We start from the raw sequence: 20,093 nt of genomic DNA, 5'->3' as shown, positions 1-20,093 counted from the left end.
GGAAATCAAATATTTTACACATACAAAAAGAATAAGATACAAGATTGGCACAGAGAAATAGGTCTGGATATTCAGAGGCTTTTCCAGTGCATTATAAACAAATGGAGAAGGCTAGAAGAGTGGTTCAAGTGATAGAGTGCCTGCTTAGCCAGCATGTGACCTTGAGTTCAAACCCCACTATCACCAAAAAAAAAAAAAAAAAAAGAAAAGAAAAGAAACAAAAAACAAATGAAGCTAACCAAGTACCTTTCACAATGAGGCTGCCGGTGTTCTTTGCACTGCCAAATTGATTTGTAGCTACACAAGTATAAGAGCCAGCATCTAACCTGGTCACATTACATATTTTGAGGCTTCCATCTTCCAAGAGAAACACTCTAAAAAGAAAAATCTAAAATTAGTGGAAGTAAGGCTATTTAATATCAATAAATCATAATTGCTTATTTTCATTCTCAAACATAACTGAAATCATGGATGAATATAAGGTTTGATGACATAAATTATTCTCTTTCCTGAATCTGATCTTATTTAGCACTTTCATTGACCATACAACAGGGCTGTGAACCATGATAGCATGTGTCACTGCTCAGAAGTTGAAAGAGCCATCCGTGATCAAAGGAGTATACCAAAAAGTAGCAGAGAGGAGTAGAAAAAATGTAGGACTTATGGATCACAGAGAGTTAAACATTCCTAAAACATGCAGTACACAAAGGATGGATGTCTAAGAAATTCCAGTCTTTCAAAGAATTATCTCTTTTTTCTCTGAAATTTAGAAATTGTCTAAGTAAACATTAGAGTGCTATTGCAATCAGGGGAAAACCTAAGGCAGCGTTAAAAAAAAATACCATCAAATATTTTGATAAAAGAGCCAAAGTTTCAAGGATGAAAGCATTTCCTCAATTTTAGATTTCTATTTTTTATAACTTACCAATTTAGGTTAGCAATGTTTTAAAACCACTGATGGGAAGTCAGGATTCTACCAAAGAAAACAATAACATTTTTTGGTTTTTTTGGCAGTATTGGGGCTTGAACTCAAGGCCTACAACATGAGCCACTCCACCAGTTCCCCTTCTTTCTTTTGTGCTGGGTTTTTTCAAGATAAGTTCTCATAAACAATTTGCCCAGGGCTACCTTCAAACATTGATCCTCTGGATTTCTGACTCCTGAGTAGCTAGGATTACAGGCATGAGCCACTGGCACCCAGCCAAACTAATTTTTAATGACTACAATTTTAAAGGAAAGACAATTTGCATGCATGTTATATCCATTAACAATAACAAAACAGTATTTGTTGTATTGCATACATATCATTGTTTCTAATATTTGTATAACACAAAATGTAGCTAATATAATTAATTACCCAATTTGAAACACAGAGAACATCAGCCAAGTATTATTATAAGAAACCAGCCTTTGATGTTGTGCTTATTATTAATGAGGGTTTACAAACTCTGTCAGTGAGTAGAAGGGGTTTTGAAATGTTCCATGTTATGCAATCAGATTTTTGAAAGTTATTATTCTTAAAGTATTCACCAATATTTGATATCTAACACAATTTCTGAAATATCAAGTTCAATCTATCTTAATTTACATTAAGAATGGAACTATACCATTATTGGCACAGTTGCAAATGTATTTTAGTATACACCAAACTTCTGGCCAAATACATTTTTTTATTCTGATTTAATAAGAAGAGGTCAATGTGAGAAGCATTTACACATATCATCTATCTCCAGAATTTTGGAATGACTAAGAATGTTTTCAGCAGCATAAAAACACTGAATATTGGCCACTAAAACACATTTTACATGATAAAAATAATAAACTCTTGATATCTAATAGCCATCAAACAAAATTTAATTTTCCAAAAGAAATGAATATGAAGAAACACTCAATTAAGATCAAATGTCAATACCTAATAACTGACATTTTCAGATAAGGCAGAATGCACAGGTAAGAATTAATGGCAACATTTAATTTATACTTTTGGCAACATTCATAGAGAAAGATAAAGGTTAATTCTTTTCTATCTTCCTTTTAGAATACTGAAAATATACCTTATCTGGAAGGTTGGTCATGCGTATCAATGAGCAATATTAAAATAGTCTACATTATTGCCTGTAGGATTCACTGGCAGTTTAAAAAACACAACCCTGAGTATAGAAAAACTTCGCTGTCTGTACAAAAGTATAAAAAACATTCTGGCAATAAAAGAAGAGGCTGGTGTAAACAATTAGCAAAAAGAATACAATTACAGGGAAAGAAATAGGAGGCAGTAGTGTGATTGATTACACACAATAACATTTTTCATTGGTAGGATTTCATGTTGAGGTTTGGCAGTAAGAGACAATAGACCATAAAAGAATGAATGGATTTTGGGCAACTTCTTGTCTGAGTGACTCAATCTTTCTGATGCACAATGTTCTAATTTTTATTTTGGAAATGAAAATATAATTCTCATGAAAACTAAATTAATTACATGCTAAGAATTACTCAAATTGTTATTTTTTGCTGGTACTCATACTTGAGCTTGACTCTCCTTCATGACTCAGACTAGCTTTTCTGTTTCTCCACTTGGGGTGTTCCTTCTGTCCTAAGATCTTTGTGCCTGGCTGGACTCAGCAGTTTATTTTTTAGCTTTAACTAAGCTCTGGTTATCAGTGCCTAGACCATTCTTGGTTTTGGAGTCACCAAGTTGTGACTTCTGATGACTGTGTTTTCTTCTTACCTTTTTCACTATAATCATTTCACAGTTCCATAATAACACTCTCCTTCTCAAGTCTTTATTCTGAAATATCCACTTAATTAGGACATTTCAACCATTCATATAATTGAATAGAAAAACTTTCCCCAAATTACCAAAGCTTAGTATTCTATTTAGATGATTAAATTACAAATTATGGCATTTGCATTTAAAATATTCTATAAAAGTGTGAATTTAAAGACATTTCCATGGGTAGATGTAGTCTGACCATTCAACTGATAGAAAAATTACTAGCTAGCATTTGTCATGTACCTCATTATTCCTATAACTGCACAATGGGTGTAAAAAGGTAGAAATTTAGAACAAGTTGTGCCTGACAGTCAAATGACATTAGGTTGGTTTTATAGTGGCACTAGAAAAGAGAACATAAAGAAAACTGAGCCAACAACACACTTAAACATTTCAAGGTTAACTGATAAGTTGAAGGCAGACTTCATACAGTGATTGAACACTCAGCACTTCAGTCTTCTGACTGTCAGGGAGGTAGGTAACATAAAGGGAAAATGAATTTAATAGATGCCCTGTCCATTGCCTGATTCCATAGCTTTCTCTTCTACCTGCTGGGCTGTTGTGAAAAAATCAACAGAAGGTAGAGAATTGCAACAAATTAAGTTGTAGGGCTCCTTTACCTGAGATATGAACATTCAATTTTGGGTAATTCTAAGGAACTACATAAACACTAGTGGAAAGGGTTTTACCCTTACTCTCCTAAGTTACATCTACTACCATCATAAATTCATCATAAATTATATAAATATAAAGAAGATTAATATTCATATATAATTGTTATTAAAACTAAATTAATTTAATGGTAGGATTCTTCAAATTCATAAATTTGGACAATACTAATATTGTATAAGTACAATTAATCTAATATATATTTAATGTTTAATTTCATATATAAAACAGATCTACATGTGTAGATTCCAAAGTGGGAAGAGAAAATGAGAAAGGTCTGATTATTTTTGTTTTATGTAAACCATAGACTATCACAGAATTTGAGGGCATAGAATATTTCTAAGAACTAAATTTCTTGAACTGAAAGAAATTAGGACATTGGGCAATTATAATTTCTTATTGCAGAAAGTAGAGCAATACTGCTATTTTTATCATGAGGTTATTAACTGGAGTATTGCTTCCAGTCCTGTCTAAAGATAATACTGTAGACCATGAAATTTTAATTGACTGTCTAATTTTACTGATATCTGGAAAATGTAAAATAGATTGGATTAAAATGAGTTAGATATGAAGTAGAAAAGTGTGTATAAATTTTTACTCTTCACAATTTTCACTCTAAGTAAAATGTCCCATTGGAATCCTTCTTTTAGATCAAATATTGATATTGCTTCTTAATGATTTTTATACTTGATTACCATAGTGAAGGTGTAATATCTATGCTAATCTCATTGTCAATTAATAAGTTAACCATAAAAATTTCCTTATTTTACAAGCTACAAAAAATGACTGACATGATGATCTACAAACAAGTAAATACCATAACTTTCTCATTTAAATAAAAATAAAGCCTGTCCTTTCTAACTCCTTAAGTCAATAACTATAAATGGCATTAATGACAATTACACAGAGTGAATATCTGACACCTCTGGACAGGTCAAGGTTAAAGATTTAATCAATGAATAAATGAGAACCCAATTTGTCATCTCTTATAAGATCAGCCACAGAGTGAAAATGAGGAAAACCAAAAGAGATAGAGATATTGCTATCTCAAGAGAAGATGACCAAAGAGGACCATATAAAATAAATATAACCTGTCCATGGTAAACAATGAAGGTCATCATCAGCAAAACATGATATTCATGCAATCCTTACTTAGTGCTAAACAAAAGAAACATTCGAGAAAGCTTATGATAAATATTTTATTCACTTCTTTTATTTGTTCTGACTTCTAGGAAATAACACTAATTAATACTCCTTTCAGAAAAGGCCCAGAAAGTCCCCAAAAGGAAACAAATGTTCATAATTTGCAAATATTTATTATAAAACATGTTTTCACAGAACTTCCCCATGAATGTCTACCATGTCTTCCCCTCAAATCCAGCAGAGGGTCTGGACTCGTTTGCTTCTCTGAATCCATTTGTCCTCCTAAGCACACTTTGATTAGCATGGTTTCAGACACAACTTATGAATCACTCAGGTTCTCTTGGTTCCACTGGATTCCATAAGTCCAGATAATGTAGCCCTGTCAGTAAAGGGGTAGTCAGTCCACCCCCAAAAGAGGATTGAGATCTTTACTATAAAACCATACCAAGTATACAGTATTCTCTAATGTATCTTTCACCATAATCACTATAGTTCAAAGGGTTTCCTTTCTTCCCTGAAATTGTAGAGATTATTATTTTCCACATGGACAGACTGAGATTGCTAGGAGTTTCAAAAGTTAATTCAACCACATAGCCCCAAAGCAGGTCTAATTCTGACCTGTCCTTTTTAAACTGGACAGTTGCTGAATTAACAAGCTGTCTTATGTTTTTAATTTTCACTTTAGGTAATCCATTGTTCCCTAAATGTATTGTCAATGCTAAAGCATTTCTCTCTCTCTCTCTCTCTGTCTCTCTCTCTCTCTCTCTGTCTCTCATGGTACTGGGGCTTGAACTCAGGACCTACACCTTGAGCCACTCTACTGGACCGTTTTTGTGAAGGTTTTCTTCCAGATAGAGTCTCGTGAACTATTTGCCCATGCTGGCATCGAACTTCGATCCTCCCAATTTCTGCCCCCTGAGTAGCTAGGATTACAGGCAGGAGTCACTTGTGCCCACCGTTTTATTTATTTATTTAATTTATTTTTTTAATTTGGAGGCAGGTGATTCAGGGATTAGAATACCATGAATTCTAATTTTAGATTGTTTTGATATGAACCTGACTTAACTTCTTTTTGCCTATGTTACTTAGGAAACACATGTTAGGAGTCATAATAATACCATCAATTTGCTTTCAGAATTAAATAAAGAAAAAATATGGATAGATACAAAATCAACCCTCCATATTCTTGGGTTTCCCATGAAAGGATTCAACCAACTGCAGATCCAAATTATTTTTAAAATTGCATTTGTAGCTGAGTGCTGGTGGTTCATGCTTGTAATCCTAGCTAGTTGGGAGGCTGAGATTAGGAAGATCACAGTTCAAAGCCAGCCCAGACAAATAGTTCTGGAGATTCCCATCTCCAAAATAGCCAGAGCAAAAACAAACAAACAAAAACAATTGGACTGGATTTGTGGTTCAAGTGGTAGAGCGTTTGCTTTGCAAGTATAAAACCCTGAGTTCAAACCCAAATCCCACGTAAAAAAAACTGCATTTGTACTGAACATGTGACATACTGACTGTTTTCTTGCTCCTCATACAATTTAAATAGAATTTAAATTGTAGTATCATTATAATTAATCTTGAGGTGATTTAAAATACACAGGAGTATGTACATAGGTTCTATGCAGATATTACTCCATTTTATTGGAGGGGCTTGGGCACCTGCAGATTTGGGTATCTGGGGGAGGTCCTGGAACTCATTACCTATAGAGACCAAATATTTATATGTGTACATATGAATAAAATACAAAGGATATTGAGTGCTTCCAACTGGTAGCTCTTTTTCTATATTTATTTGGATACTGCTAGCAGATATTTAATAAATATGTATTTTCTGATTGCATTTATTCCTAAATGTTTACCCTTCCTACTCTATATTAGCTAATTTCCCCAATATGTTCATTAAACTAACAGACAATCATATGGTTTTAAACCATTTGGTTTAAAAATACATGCTAGTCACAGTTATAAACAAAGCAATTATCTGATCAGTGACTTCCTTTTATTAGTTTGATGATACCAAATAAACAATACAAGAGTACAAGAGATGGGACAAAGGAATACATTCAGTTCATCACAATAAGACTTAGATATTTAAAGGTCAGATGTGGACAGTCTTAATCACTATTTTGTACAGTTTGGATCAAGAAACTAAAGGTTACAATAGTCTTTATTAATATTATGATAATATGGACTCTGTCAAGTTGTTCCAAAATATTTACTTAATTTGCAAAAGTGTGGTGATTCTATCTCTAGTATTTTCTTAGCCTCTGTGCTAGGTCTAGGTATATAATAGCATTTCTTTGAGCTCAAGTATTGAGTAACGTTAGACACAGTGTGATGAAATTAATATGGGCAGTAGGGGTGGGGGTATTGGAAGAGGGGGGAAAAGGAAACAAAAATAAAAACCTGTAAGAAGAGGTGTCATAAACCAGTAGGACAAAAAAAATCCAAATGTGGTCAAGAATCAGTGTTTTCTAAGGTGCCTATGAAAGAAGAAAACATGGTTGAATCCTCTTAAGTTACTTTTTCTTTAGCCACTTTCAACAGACAAGCGAAAATATATTTTAAACAGATGAAATACTTCCGATGAACTAATTATTCAAAGATGATCCAGGTCTTTACAGATTTAACTGGAAAGGTTAATTAGCAAAATGTTGTTTAGAAGTGTTACCTAGGGATTAAAAATTGAGTCTAATATATTTTAATTTAAATGAGGATAGAGATAGAGACATTATTGCTAAAGGTGTCTAATTGTTCAGATTTCCCATTTTATGCCATTGTATTTTATGTCAAATATGTAATTATGAGTGCGAAAAGTCAACTGATTCAAAGTTAAGTGTTTGGATCACTTGTCCTCAACTTCAAAGCAGAAACAAAGCAGCAGATATTTGGCCTTCAGTGTTCACCACAACTTGTTTCTGTTTAATATCTAGAAATAATTTAAGTATCAGGTTTGTTGTGCCTGACACAGAGCAGAAACACAGACTCAGGGTGACTGAATCGTGACACAAATTAGGAGGCAGTAGAAAACAGCAGTTGTTAATAACATAATTATTTGGTATCATGATGTGTCATTATTCCAATGGCATGCCAAAGTGTTTGCTGCTAGGCTGGGTCCTATAAAATGCTAAGGAAATGTGATTTAACACTAACAAAGCAGCATCAGATGGAAATCTTAGCTAAATTAATCCAGTGAAACAGACCTAAGAGGAATATTTAACTGTTTAGTAGAAGAAGGAGAAGATAAAAAGAAGTATTTCCATTTGCTGCAGTATTTTGGGATTCCTGAGAAAACACAAAATGCTAACATGCCTTGCAGCCCAGGCAAATCAAAAGAGAAGATGAAAAATTATAAAGTTGGCAAAGGAAAAAGAAAAGTTTATGAGCATAGGACTTAAGAGAACTTTTTAAAAATACAGTCTGGTCCCAAAATAGCTAGAGGAGAACTGATTGAAAATACAGTGGGAGAGAGAGCTATTCAGAAGATACTGAAGAATGAGCATTGGAAGGACGTTTTATCTTTGTTTTCATTCCATTTGTGATGATGAGCTTATTGTGAGTTTTCTTCAATGTCTTGAAATTTTACAAATGTAAATTGCATCTGTTACAAACTTTGAGACAGACAAATGACACTCACAGCCAATGACCTTAAATTAGGACCTTCATCCCTTCGGTTCTTCATTTTCCTTAGATATGGAAAGTAAAGTAATTGAGCTAGAAAACTAGTATTTATTTTCCCTTTTCTCTCTGCCTGTCTGTAATCCAGTAACTACAAAATATCAATATTTGGGAAATGATCCCACCCTGCTACCTTGAAGTTAGCTTTGAAAGGGATAAACACTCATGGGATTTTTAATTCTTGATTCTCTTTGGCTACTAAATTATTATATTCCTTAGAATCTATCAAACTAGGCTTATAAAAGTATCTGAGAATAGGAAACAGCTTGGATGTGACTCCTTGTTTCTTAGCCCTAATTCTTCTTTCATTTCCATAATTAAATCCATTCCTTTATAGAGCTAAGGGAGTTTATCAATGTTAATTGAATTTGAATATCTATGCCTACATGTCACCCAAAATTATATTGTGTGTTTCACTGAAGTTCCAACCAGTCATTTAATTATTATGGATGCAGTATACTAAGCTACTATCAGAACTTACTTAGTTATCTTATTGATGTGAATTAGTAAGAGTCTATCTGTCCATATTTGGACAACACATATTTATCCATGTACTTTTAATTGATAAAGAAAAAAATAGTGTTTGTATATGTCACTGTTTTCAGAGGAGCTTTTAATTTAATTCTAAACAAAGAGAAAATAATATGTGTAATATTAAGATCTATCTTTATTTCCACAAATGGACACAATGATTCATTGGGAATCTATTTAAAAGCCTATGGTGTAGTGTTTAAAAATATATATGGGTTTGGAGTCAGAGATTCCTAGAATAGAATTCTATTCCATGACTTACTAGTCTTGTGACTGTGTATGTAATGCTTAACTTCACTAAGCCTTATTTTTACCTGTCTACAAATTATAAATAAATATCTTTCATTTGGTATGTTGCAAAACTTAAATGATGTACCTAATATTTTGACACACTATCTGCCTATGACATGTGTGGAATAAATGGAGATTATTACCATTATCATTATTCTATGATGAAACTCAAGGTCAAGTATAGAGAGGATAGATTTCTGAATGAATTAATTTAATCAGAGGTAAAATGAAAAGTGTATGTTTTTAAGCATAGCCAACCATCCCATAAGTAGACAGAGTCAACTGTTGGATGACTTAAAATAACTTGAGTCTCCTTTACTTTTATGTAAAGGAATCTTGGGACATTCCTTGTCTTGAGGAAGGAAAGTCAGAATTTACACATTGAAAAGAAGTGAATCTGCTCCAAATTTTGGGCTTGGTTTAAAGCCACAGAATAAGACATCAATAATAAGATCTTTCCTCCTTTTCTTGTGGTGAGAAAAATTCCTATTTAACCTTCAAGCATAGCTTAGCAACCTTCAACATGATGAGAGCTTTCTGGACACTCCTAAGCCAAATTAGGGAATTGTGCTCATTGTCTTCATAGATTTGTGGAACACATATCCCACTTCATGGAGCTGTGAACCTGTTGCCTCCTCCATGAGACTCTGAGCTCATTCAAATTGTAAACTCAGAATCTTTCACATGGTCAGTCAAATTGGCTTGCCACTGTGCTCACAAATAAGTGAATAGTTTGGCAAGTCACACATGACAATCAGACTTGTCACTGCAAATTAGTGGTTGTCTAACTAAGGTCTTGGGCAATCTTGCAGATTCTTGAGGGTAGAAGTGGGGAGATCATACTTGGGAATCTGGTTGCTTCTCCAGGACTGTAGACAGATAGGTTCAATTTTATATGTTTTAGTGCATGTGTTCTTGTATTAATTTCTTGCCAAAAAAGAAAGAAACAGGAAATTAGAAATTTATAGCAAGTGACTAAAGCAATGTTCTGAGAGCCTCTCTTGTCATTTTGAAGATATTAACAGGACTGATTTCCAGACTATGGGTTCAGCTTTTACTTCCTCAACTATATTATAATTGACATCAATTCTCCTTCTACTTATTTACTTTTATTTATTTCTGTATGTCTACCAGCATCAGTAGGAAAGTGTGGGCAACAAATACCTCTAGAGTAACCATTTCCTTTCTAAGTAAGAAATATTATACTTTAAGCATATAAGCAATGACTTCTGAAGAGTCAAACCAAGAACAAAAGGTCATTTGTATAAATTACATGAAAAATTGACCTTTTATCTCTATAAAATCATTGCTGTTGAATATTTATATAAATTTTGAACATTATAAATGTCATTTAGAAATTACAAGTTAACACCAACAGTAGGTTGACACCAATCTAAGGCCAATTATATTCAGATTTTCAAAAAGTAAGGAAATGTAAGACTTAGATGTGAAATAAAATGAATGGTTGAACTTTTAGTATAGGAAGCAAAATTCTGAAGGGGAAAGGAGATAAATGAGGAAGCTTCATGTTTTATCAGAAGTTTATGCACTAAAAGTAGCCTCTCTATGCTGTATTCATAAGCCTTGGTTTTTCTTGGGTCTGAAGAGGCAAACTTATAAAAATGCAGACTCCTCTGCTTTATTCCATACCTACTGTATCAGAATCCTGAGTACAGCTTTGGAATCTGTACTTTTTCCTGAGGTTATTACAATACACTATCAAATTTGAAACCTACTGATGCAGTCTATGAATTCACAGCAAGTCTACAATGCTTACCTATGTCTAGTTGGAAGGATATAGGATAAAAATTGCAGGATATAGTATAAGAATCAATATGATATTGTCTATATTACAGAACTTTTTCTTTGTCATATTTCCCCTTGGTTTAAAACCACAGGAAAACTTAAATAGGAGCCTACAGAAATACAAGATAGCGATGTGAAATACCACACACCAGATATGCAGGCTAAGCTTAAAGGCAGGCTTTACATCTTTAATGAAGCAGAGGATTTTCAGACCATGGCAGGCAGGTGGTTGTGAATGCATTGTGTGAAAGGGTGAGTGCCCCAGACTGGTGGAGGCCAGTGGGGATAAAGGAATGTGGATTAGATGACAGGAGGGGAAAATGAGAGCAAGACAGACAGGGGCACACATAAGATTTCAGCTTTTACATCTTCCTGTGACACAGGCAAGAGTATCAGATGGCTCTTGACATCTTCAACATGTATTCCCTTGGAAAGGCTCACCTTAACAAGGCTCTCTGGAATTGAGGATGAACAATTTAAAATTTTATTACAGAGGCAGAGCACAGAAGGGAGGCTGTAATAAGCCTAGCATTATGCAGACTGTCATTCTTCCTTAAACATGGGAACATATGGTTCATTTGCCTACTTGATACTCATGCTACCTGATGTACTAAGCACTATTACATTAAGTAGTTGGTGATACAAAATAAAATTAGATTTATTTGCTTGTCCCATTATGTAGCTTTGCAAGGAGGAGGAAGGAGTAGGGAAGCTTGTCATCCATCCATTTGCTGTGAAGTAATGCCTGATGCTACATCCAAAAGACATGTGAAAGGGTTATTGTATTATTAATGCTGAACAGTTGGGACTAAAGGCAAAAGAAAACTGAATAGTAGTGGTTTAGAAGGTAGTCATTGTACAACATCTAGAGAAGCATCAAACAGGAGAGAGCATCATAGAATTGGCTCTTTTCCATTCAGGGAGCCAGAACCTCATTGGCTGATGCCCTACAAGGGAAGATGGTCATGAAAAGGAGGTCTTGAAGTGTTGGAGAGAGCGAGACAGATGGAATCAGAATGGGTCTGCTTCAAATTTGGGGCATGAAGAGAAAAAACTTTGAATAATTATTGTTTATTCAATAATTGAGTATGATTCCCTTCCACTTAATGGGTTTAGCTGGTCCCACAAGGGACATGCGTTTGCCAAGTATCCAAGGCCATACAGGGTTTAATGGTGGCATTATTATAGGATAAAGCACACAGAATCTGCTTTGTTAAGGTCTGTTCAAAAACACATACTTGCAGTAAGTAGGTAAAGGTAATAGAATTGGTTCCAAAGAGCACAGCTGTCCTCTTATTTCAAGCTTGTGGAAAATGATCGCATCCTGAAAACAATTGCCAAGGGGTAGAATTTCTACAATTGAGTGAGCTTGATTGTGAATGTTAAAGTGCCTTTGTATTTAGCTCTTTGAGATTTCCCCAGGGAAAAGTGATAACAGTATAAGCATATATTCTGTGACAACTTTGATCCTCAGAAATTTATCAGAATATGGAAAAAAACGTGTTTTAACATTTTGAGATAGGTAAAGTACCTGGTGTGTACTGTCCAATAAACAGAAGATGCTTCAAATAGTTGTTTTTATTATGGTTGACAATTTGGCATGTAGCTCAGTTTTATTTTATTGTTATGTGTGTAGGAAATGAGGACAAAAGCTATGACTCCCTTATGGATTCCATTAATATCCTTTCTGTAACAGGACAAAAGACTGGGATGTGGCCTAGCAAGTACAAGGCACTGAGTTCAACTTCCCCCACCAAAACAAAAAAGCCCCAAAACAATAATAGGACAAAATTTCCTCTCTGAATCTCTTTTATTTTTGTTGTTGTTCAGAACTTGTATGTTCACTATGACCAAACCACAGGTGAGTAAGGCATTGTGCTTAATGCTGCCTGTCAGAGGACAACACTGAGCTGTCTGTTCAGCAAGTTAACGTTTCCTATTAAATTCAGGAGATGATCCCTGAATAGCTAACCAGCAGTTACTGGGCATAAGGAGACGCATCTAGGACTTTTGATTTCTGTCAGTTTGCTTGCTAAGTAGATCCACAAGGAAAAGAAGAAGTAATTAATCAAATTTAGCAGATGTGGAATTGATTCCCTCAGTTGCCTTAGAATGCCTTGCAGAGACGAGCTTAATCTATATTCACCTTGGCTTCCCATGGTGACGTTTTTGGCTGTTGCTCTGTCTGACAGATGTAATCATACACATGTGGGGCCTGCACAAAGGTTAGAAGGACAGCAATAACTGCATGCAGTGGTTGCAAAGTTTATGCAGACCATGAGGCTGTATCATTTCAGTCTCATACAAAACCAAAGAAGAAAAAAAATGCTCTTTTCTCCAAAATGCATCAACTGAGATCCAAGAAAATTAAAGGATTTGCTGCAAGTCATCAACTAGGTGAGAAGTAGAATTGGTGTCTGAACCTCCATATTTAACTCCAAATAATATTAAAGAAATGTAATTTTTAAGAGAGGTCAAAGTGAATATTATGTGCCATGTAGCTGGCTAGTATAATGTTTTAGCCTCTAGGATACAAAAGGGATTTAACTGGGATATAATAGGTGTTCAATGAATATTTGTAGAATTAGTGAATGAATTAATAAATGAATACATCATTGATCTATTAATTATTAAAGCTTTTGGTCAAATTTGAAATCTTAAAGTCAGTAAGAAAAAATGTACTTTAATTTTCACTGATTCATGAACACAGAAAGTATTTATTGAAAGTGTGTTAGCTTCCTGGTTTGTGCTGAGGGTTGAGCCTGTACTGGTGAAGTAAAGACTAATGCACACCACCTTCAAGGAAGTTATAGACTGGCTGCAAGAGTCCTCTGTAACCTCTGGATCCACCCAGTCAGATCGTCTTAGCTGTTTGACAATTCACAGATCATGTTGTTAACATGAGCAAATTATTAATACATTTATGGAGTTATACCTAAGACAGAACTTGCAATTTCCACATGCCAAACTAACAACTTCTATTGATTCTGAATATATAATCTATGCAAGCAGTCATTACATGAATATAGTATTTAATATTTCTTAAAGTTGTTTTCACATTATTTCATCTTAAAATAAACCCAGAAAACAGTGACCTCAATTGAAAAAAATAGTGGCCTAGTAGTTTTCTTGAAGGTCAAACTACTCATCAATAATAGAACTGAGGCCAGAACTCATGTCTTCAAATTCCTGACGCAGGGCTCTTTGCAGTACACCTTGGTTTCCCCCACAGGGACATGCCTTTTGCTTCTCTTAAACCTAAATGTTATTTCAAAATCACAGGTGTCTCTAAAAAGAACGGGACAGAGGTTGCATGATCATTCATTCCTAGCAAGAAACAAAGCAGCCTTTGGACCTTTGGACTCTATAATGCCATTAACTTATTTTCAGTCAGAGGAAATTTTTCTGCCACTGAGCGCCTGCTGTGCTCATAGCCCCTTATTGAAAAGGCAGAATTTCTAAACTAGTTAAGCCTTTAATAATGATACTTAGACAAATAAGAAACATGTTAATTATGTTAAGAAATGTTGTATCTGAATTATTAACACATTAAGCATAATGATTAAAACAGGTTAACTGTCCTTCAGACAGTAAGTAGTTAATAATACTCTTCAACTTCTCTAGAGAGGAAGCTTGCAGACATTGAGATAGGAGACATGGCTCCAAGTGTAAGCTTCATCACCTACTAGCTCTGTAGTGGATGTTCTCGATTCATGAAAGACTGGAAGAAATTTCCAAATACATATATTACCATCATTATTTTACAAGTAGGCAATACAGTGTGATTATTTTGAATAGGCTTCTTTACAGCCCTCTCTACCATTTCTAGGTAGCTATACCTTATTGGCAGCAAGAGTTAGTGACACTGAAATTTCAAAATGGACAGTACCATATAGAGGTTTTGTAACAGAAACTAAAAAAATGCACATTTCCACACATAGGTATTCCCAAGGTCAAGAACTAAAAACTTTTTCTACTTGGAATCACTATGAAGATGTAACTCTCTTCTATATAACTCTTTTACTCTTCCTGTGTATACAGTTGAGTCCTACATTACCAGACTTATGAATAGGTTGAAGTTACATGTGTTTTGCTATTTAAGTGAAATAATGAACGTGTTGTGACATTAATAATGAGCACTGAGAGACTCAGTGTTCTGTGCTTGTGGGTTGGATACAACACTGTAAAATTTGGAAAATAGGTTAGAACATCTCTAATTTTCCTTTAAAATACAACATTAACAGTGTATATATTTATACAATGAACCTATCATTTTATAATCTAAAAATTTATTTCCTGGCCAATTTCTAAGCCCAAAACTCTATTTCTGGCTCTTAGGATATTTAATTACATTTTCCTTGAAAATCTAATGCCATTCCCTACACACACACACACACACACACACACACACACACACACGCTCATGTACCCACACACACACACACACACGCTCATGTACCCACACACACACACACGCTCATGTACCCACACACACACACAAGCACACACAAATTCACATTCACCTGTTGCTAATGTAAGGTGAAATATTTTGTGGCACTGTCCACCATTTTAATTGCCCTCCTAAAGCTTCTTTCCACAGTGGTGACTATTTTCAAGCTAAATGCATTATTTTGATAAGATTTGAGATCTGCCATGGCAACACTGGTTTGAAAGGGGAAGTTGGTTCTAATCATGGAAAAAAGAATCAGTTCCAATTGAATGGTTCACACCACCAGTATAGAAGAAATAATCAACCTATATCTCATGGAAGATGATTTACTTAAAAGTTGTCCTCCAAATAGGAAAGAAAAGAGGCTAGATCCTTATTCTATATATCATATTATCTCTACTATAAACATTATTGCCTTCCTTTCCTTCCTCCATCTCCATGTCCCTCCTTCTGTCCCTCTCTCCTTCTTTCATCCCTCCTTCCTTCCTATCACCACTCTAACTTTTACTGTCAATTTTTTTGGAAGTCTCCATGACAAGACAACAAAAAAACCATTAAGCCAACACAAATATAAGCCTGCCTTTCCAATAAGCAGCTGGAAGCCATCTACTTAATGAAACCAGTAGGTCAGAAGGCAACAGAAGCGGGGACAAAATAGGAAGCATGCAGAGAAACAAAGTCTCAAGGAGCTGGCTCTGTGACTCTTTACAAATTACTGCTTAGTGTAATCTATACCAGGTAGAGATGGATGTCTGTAATTACTGTATTCTGCTGGGGCTCAATTATTTTTTGCAACTTTTTAAAGAATGCACCTTCAGTAGATAGCTTTTTTTTGTTGTTGTTAAATAGTATAATGAAATCCTAAAACAACAAGAGAATAGAATTAGGGAAGAATAATCTGTAAGTGGAATTCAGAGGGATCATTCCTTTTAATCACAGTAAAACAATGTTAAATTTAATATAACTATTAGTTAGCAAATGTTCCAAGGCTAAGAAGATCCAAATTCATTGTATATGGAGCAAAACAAAATAAAAAAAAAACCCTAAAAATGTTTTAAAAAGTAGTGTCCCTTGTGTCTTCAGTATGTTCTTCTCCTCTTGTTTTAGTTAGTTTACTCAAGTCATCTCCCTTTTGCACTTACTCATCACATACCTTTGTGTTTGGGCTTTAAAGGTCATAGAAGGTAAATGACGGCCATTTCTGCCTATGGGTTCACAGTTTGGAATCACTTTATTAAATGAAGCAGAGCTAATCAATTTATTCAAACCCACAGCTCAGAGTGTTGTGTTTGGTGCTATTGGGAGCTCTTGAGCTTTCCTGTTCCACAGCAGTGTGTTCAAGCCTTGATTAGATTTTAGGGATGAAAGAGGAAACATTTAAACAGCATCTATATCCAAATCTGTTGGGAGTGCTCCAGGCATTCCAGTAGGCAGCACACACACAGAAGGGACCCAGCCTGGGCCATGGCAGCAGAAGGGGCTCTCTCTTATACATCTCATCATGTATATGGAGAGGTCTATAAGACAGCAGATAAAACCATGAAAACACTCAATGTAATCAACATAATTCTGATTGATTTTATTCATTCTATTCCTCTTTTTCTCTCCTCCTTGGACACAAATGCAGTAATGACACTAGAAATGTCAAAAAGGGGTTGCCATATTCAGCTTTTGGGTACTTTTTTTCTGGTTCTGGAGATTCTGTGCCAAACTCAGTGTTCTAGCTCATCCTGAGAGTTAGATGTTATATACATTGGTTCTAAGTTCATACAAAACAAAAATAGAACCTTTTTAGGTCTCAAAATATGGATGGTTCTTTCTTCCAAGAATAATGATTACCATTTTCATTAGACTTCATTTTTTCTTTCTTCTACATGGCCTTTTACCTACTTTGCCAGGTATGGATATGAATTAATAGCACATATGATTTCGAAGATGAGCTCACTGAACTTTACGCACAATGGCTTATTTCATAGCACAATGATTACTCAGTAATATACATAACCATTAAAATAGAGGTGCACCTGTAGTCTGGTCATCCCTTTTGTATACGAGGTTCAATTGTGCAATGGAATGAAAAGTATTATAGGTAGACAAAAATACCTGTTTTGTTCTGACACACTGTCCTAGTAAACATACAAGTGCTGATTTAGGATTTCTCAACTTTATCCATTATGGATGGAAACCTCTCTTCTTTCTCTACAGGAACCTCTCTACATTTTTTCATGTGGTGAATTCATTTTGTCATGGGGTGAACACCTGTGTGACTATTTAAAAACCACAACACCAGGTGCATGCCTATTAGTGTCTCTCTCTTTTGTGCAATGTTATTCTCACTGATTTCTCAGCAGGTTGGGTCAGGAAAAACCCTTCAAACTGAATATAGAAAAAGGTCTTAACAGATTTTTAAAATGTATCCATTACAAGTACATATACTGAAAATATTGCAGGCAACTATACAAACAGGTATCTTTATAAGATACTTTTCTATTTTTTAGAATGTGAAAAATGCTGATATCTGTATATCCCATTGAAAGTTTAACATAAAGGAAGGAAGTTTGGAAGATACAGTTAACCCTAAAAATTTGGAAGATGTTATACTATAAAGTATCTAAAATATGTTTAAATATCATGATTGTTTTACCTTTTACTTTGTCTCAGGTTCTCTGTTCCTCTTTTCCAAGAAATAGCTGCTCTGGGGAAAGCATTTGGTTTACATTCGATAGCGATATCCCCACCGATATGAACAACTGAATTTTTTTTAATGGGATTTTTGGAGAAATCAGGGGCAGAGGCTAAAACAAAATAAAAATTGAATTGTTAAATTACTCACTTAAATTAACATGTAGTGACTCAAGAGTTAACTCACTGTATCAGACAGAATCTGGTATTTTTCATACTAATTTGCTCATGCATTTCTAGGGCCAAATATTGTTGTTTTTGTATTGATATATATGTAAATGTGTGCATATATAGCATGTCATATATATTTCATATGTATAATATATATTATATCACACATGTATCACTTAAATAATACATATATACTTACATATATCACTGAAAAAAATCAGAAATATCTTATTACTATACCAAATTTCTTCATGCAAACTTAAAAGTAGTAAAAGACTGTCTATCTTCAATAGAAGGAGATAGACTGAGTAGAATTTTTTTTAAAAAATGCCATTATCATTTTCAGATTCGTGCCCACTAAATAACCATTGAACAAATATCAGTTCATGAGGGGAGAAAGTAGCAGACTCTCGGGGATACAGCTTTCTTTTCAGGCTCATGGATGTTGGATCCAATTGTCAAATCTCTGTCCCTAGTCTAATGTCCAAAGGAAATGAAGTTTTCAGATAAGCCATGTGCTCTTGCTTCTTATTTGTTCCAGAATTGATTCTGTGCCCTTCACCTGATTTGTGCATATCTTCTCTTACGAGCTCAAATTTAAAAGAATGTCTTCAATTTATGCTATACTAAACTTGCCTTGTATTCTAAAAGCAGCAATTCAACTCTTGAGTATAACAATTACCACATTGTTAACTTGGCTCTTTCTCAGTGAGACGATAGGTTCTATGAAGGCAAGGGTAACCTTAGCTTTGATAATATTTTTAGGGCTTAAAACACTATAAATGTTCAATACAACAGATGAGTGGATACCTGCCACCTCAAGTTCATAAAATTTGGCTTATTGTTGTTTTATCCTTTTTCTTTTTTATTTCCTCTGTCTTCATATCACTGAGAAATCCTTGGGGTGAAATAGCATGAACTTACTTCTGTGGCAGGCACCACTGTTTGAATCTCGCAATGCCTCCTTCTCAAACCGCTCTAATCTTACTGCTTCCTTCTATAGGAATTGATTTCTCCAGCTTTCTTGGGTATGTGGATGGCCACACGACAGAGGTTTAGTTAATGACATAAAAGAAGTGTTCTATGGAAGCTCAGGGAAATTTTACTTTTCTAATGGAAGGAACAGAGATGGTACATTCTGTAATCTCCCTCTTCTGCTTTGAATATGAACTTGATTTCTGTAATTAAAGTAGCCATCTTGAAATTGTGCATCTACAAGTACACAGGAAAAGTATTAAGAATGGCATTGTCAAGTTTCAGTGCCCTAGTTAATAGCCATTGCCTTTCCTCTTATGAGATAAAAGTAAGTCACCATTTGTAAATTATGATTTTCTTTTCTTATGCCTGTGAGGCAGTAAGTATTTCTTCTGTTTATATTTGCAAGTGAAAATATTCCTAATGGATCCCCCTGAGTTGTACTCACTACAATCAGGTCAGGTGAGTGTCTTCTGATTTGGAAGTACTCAATAATGGACTCTTCCTCAAAACCTAACACACTGCCCAACCAGAATAATAATTACCACGTTGAATTTTGTACAAAGCTAATTTTGACATTTTTCATTATTCTAAGAGAAAGTGATTTCTAATTTGCAGAAAACTTAGGTTCAGATTATGTATAATCATAGCTTGCTAAAATGTCATTTTGAATTGTTTGATTATAAATGAATGACTTACCTAAAACTCTCAATTCTGCATTTGCATAAATTATCTGATATTTGTTTTCTGCAGCACATTGGTAAATACCAGAATCTGACACATTTAGCATTGATATGATGAGTGTTCCATTTTCAATCTGAATTCTCTCCTAAGAAAGGAAAAGACATGTAGAAGTGCTAGCATGTTAATATAAACATTCTCTTAACAGCATACATTAGTAAACAACATTTGTGTGTGTGTGTA

General features: G+C 34.5%; 1 protein-coding gene across 3 annotated transcripts in view; it reads right to left on the bottom strand.

Annotated features, from left to right (window-relative positions):
• Nucleotides 1-20,093, bottom strand: part of Cntn6 (contactin 6) — a 276,069-nt gene that overhangs the window by 42,865 nt on the left and 213,111 nt on the right. For all 3 annotated transcript variants that reach the window (XM_020187691.2, XM_074044265.1, XM_020187689.2), the window contains 3 exons: nucleotides 19,869-19,998; nucleotides 17,986-18,136; nucleotides 247-374 (listed from right to left, as the gene is read on the bottom strand). In XM_020187691.2, the coding sequence (XP_020043280.2) occupies nucleotides 247-374; nucleotides 17,986-18,136; nucleotides 19,869-19,998 (409 nt within the window). The remainder of the gene's footprint in view (nucleotides 1-246; nucleotides 375-17,985; nucleotides 18,137-19,868; nucleotides 19,999-20,093) is intronic.

This window comes from Castor canadensis, chromosome 10 (assembly GCF_047511655.1).
Source record: "Castor canadensis chromosome 10, mCasCan1.hap1v2, whole genome shotgun sequence".
Classification (NCBI taxonomy): domain Eukaryota; kingdom Metazoa; phylum Chordata; class Mammalia; order Rodentia; family Castoridae; genus Castor; species Castor canadensis.
The sequence above is the reverse complement of the archived record's forward strand: the minus strand, read 5'-3'. Positions and strand labels throughout refer to the sequence as shown.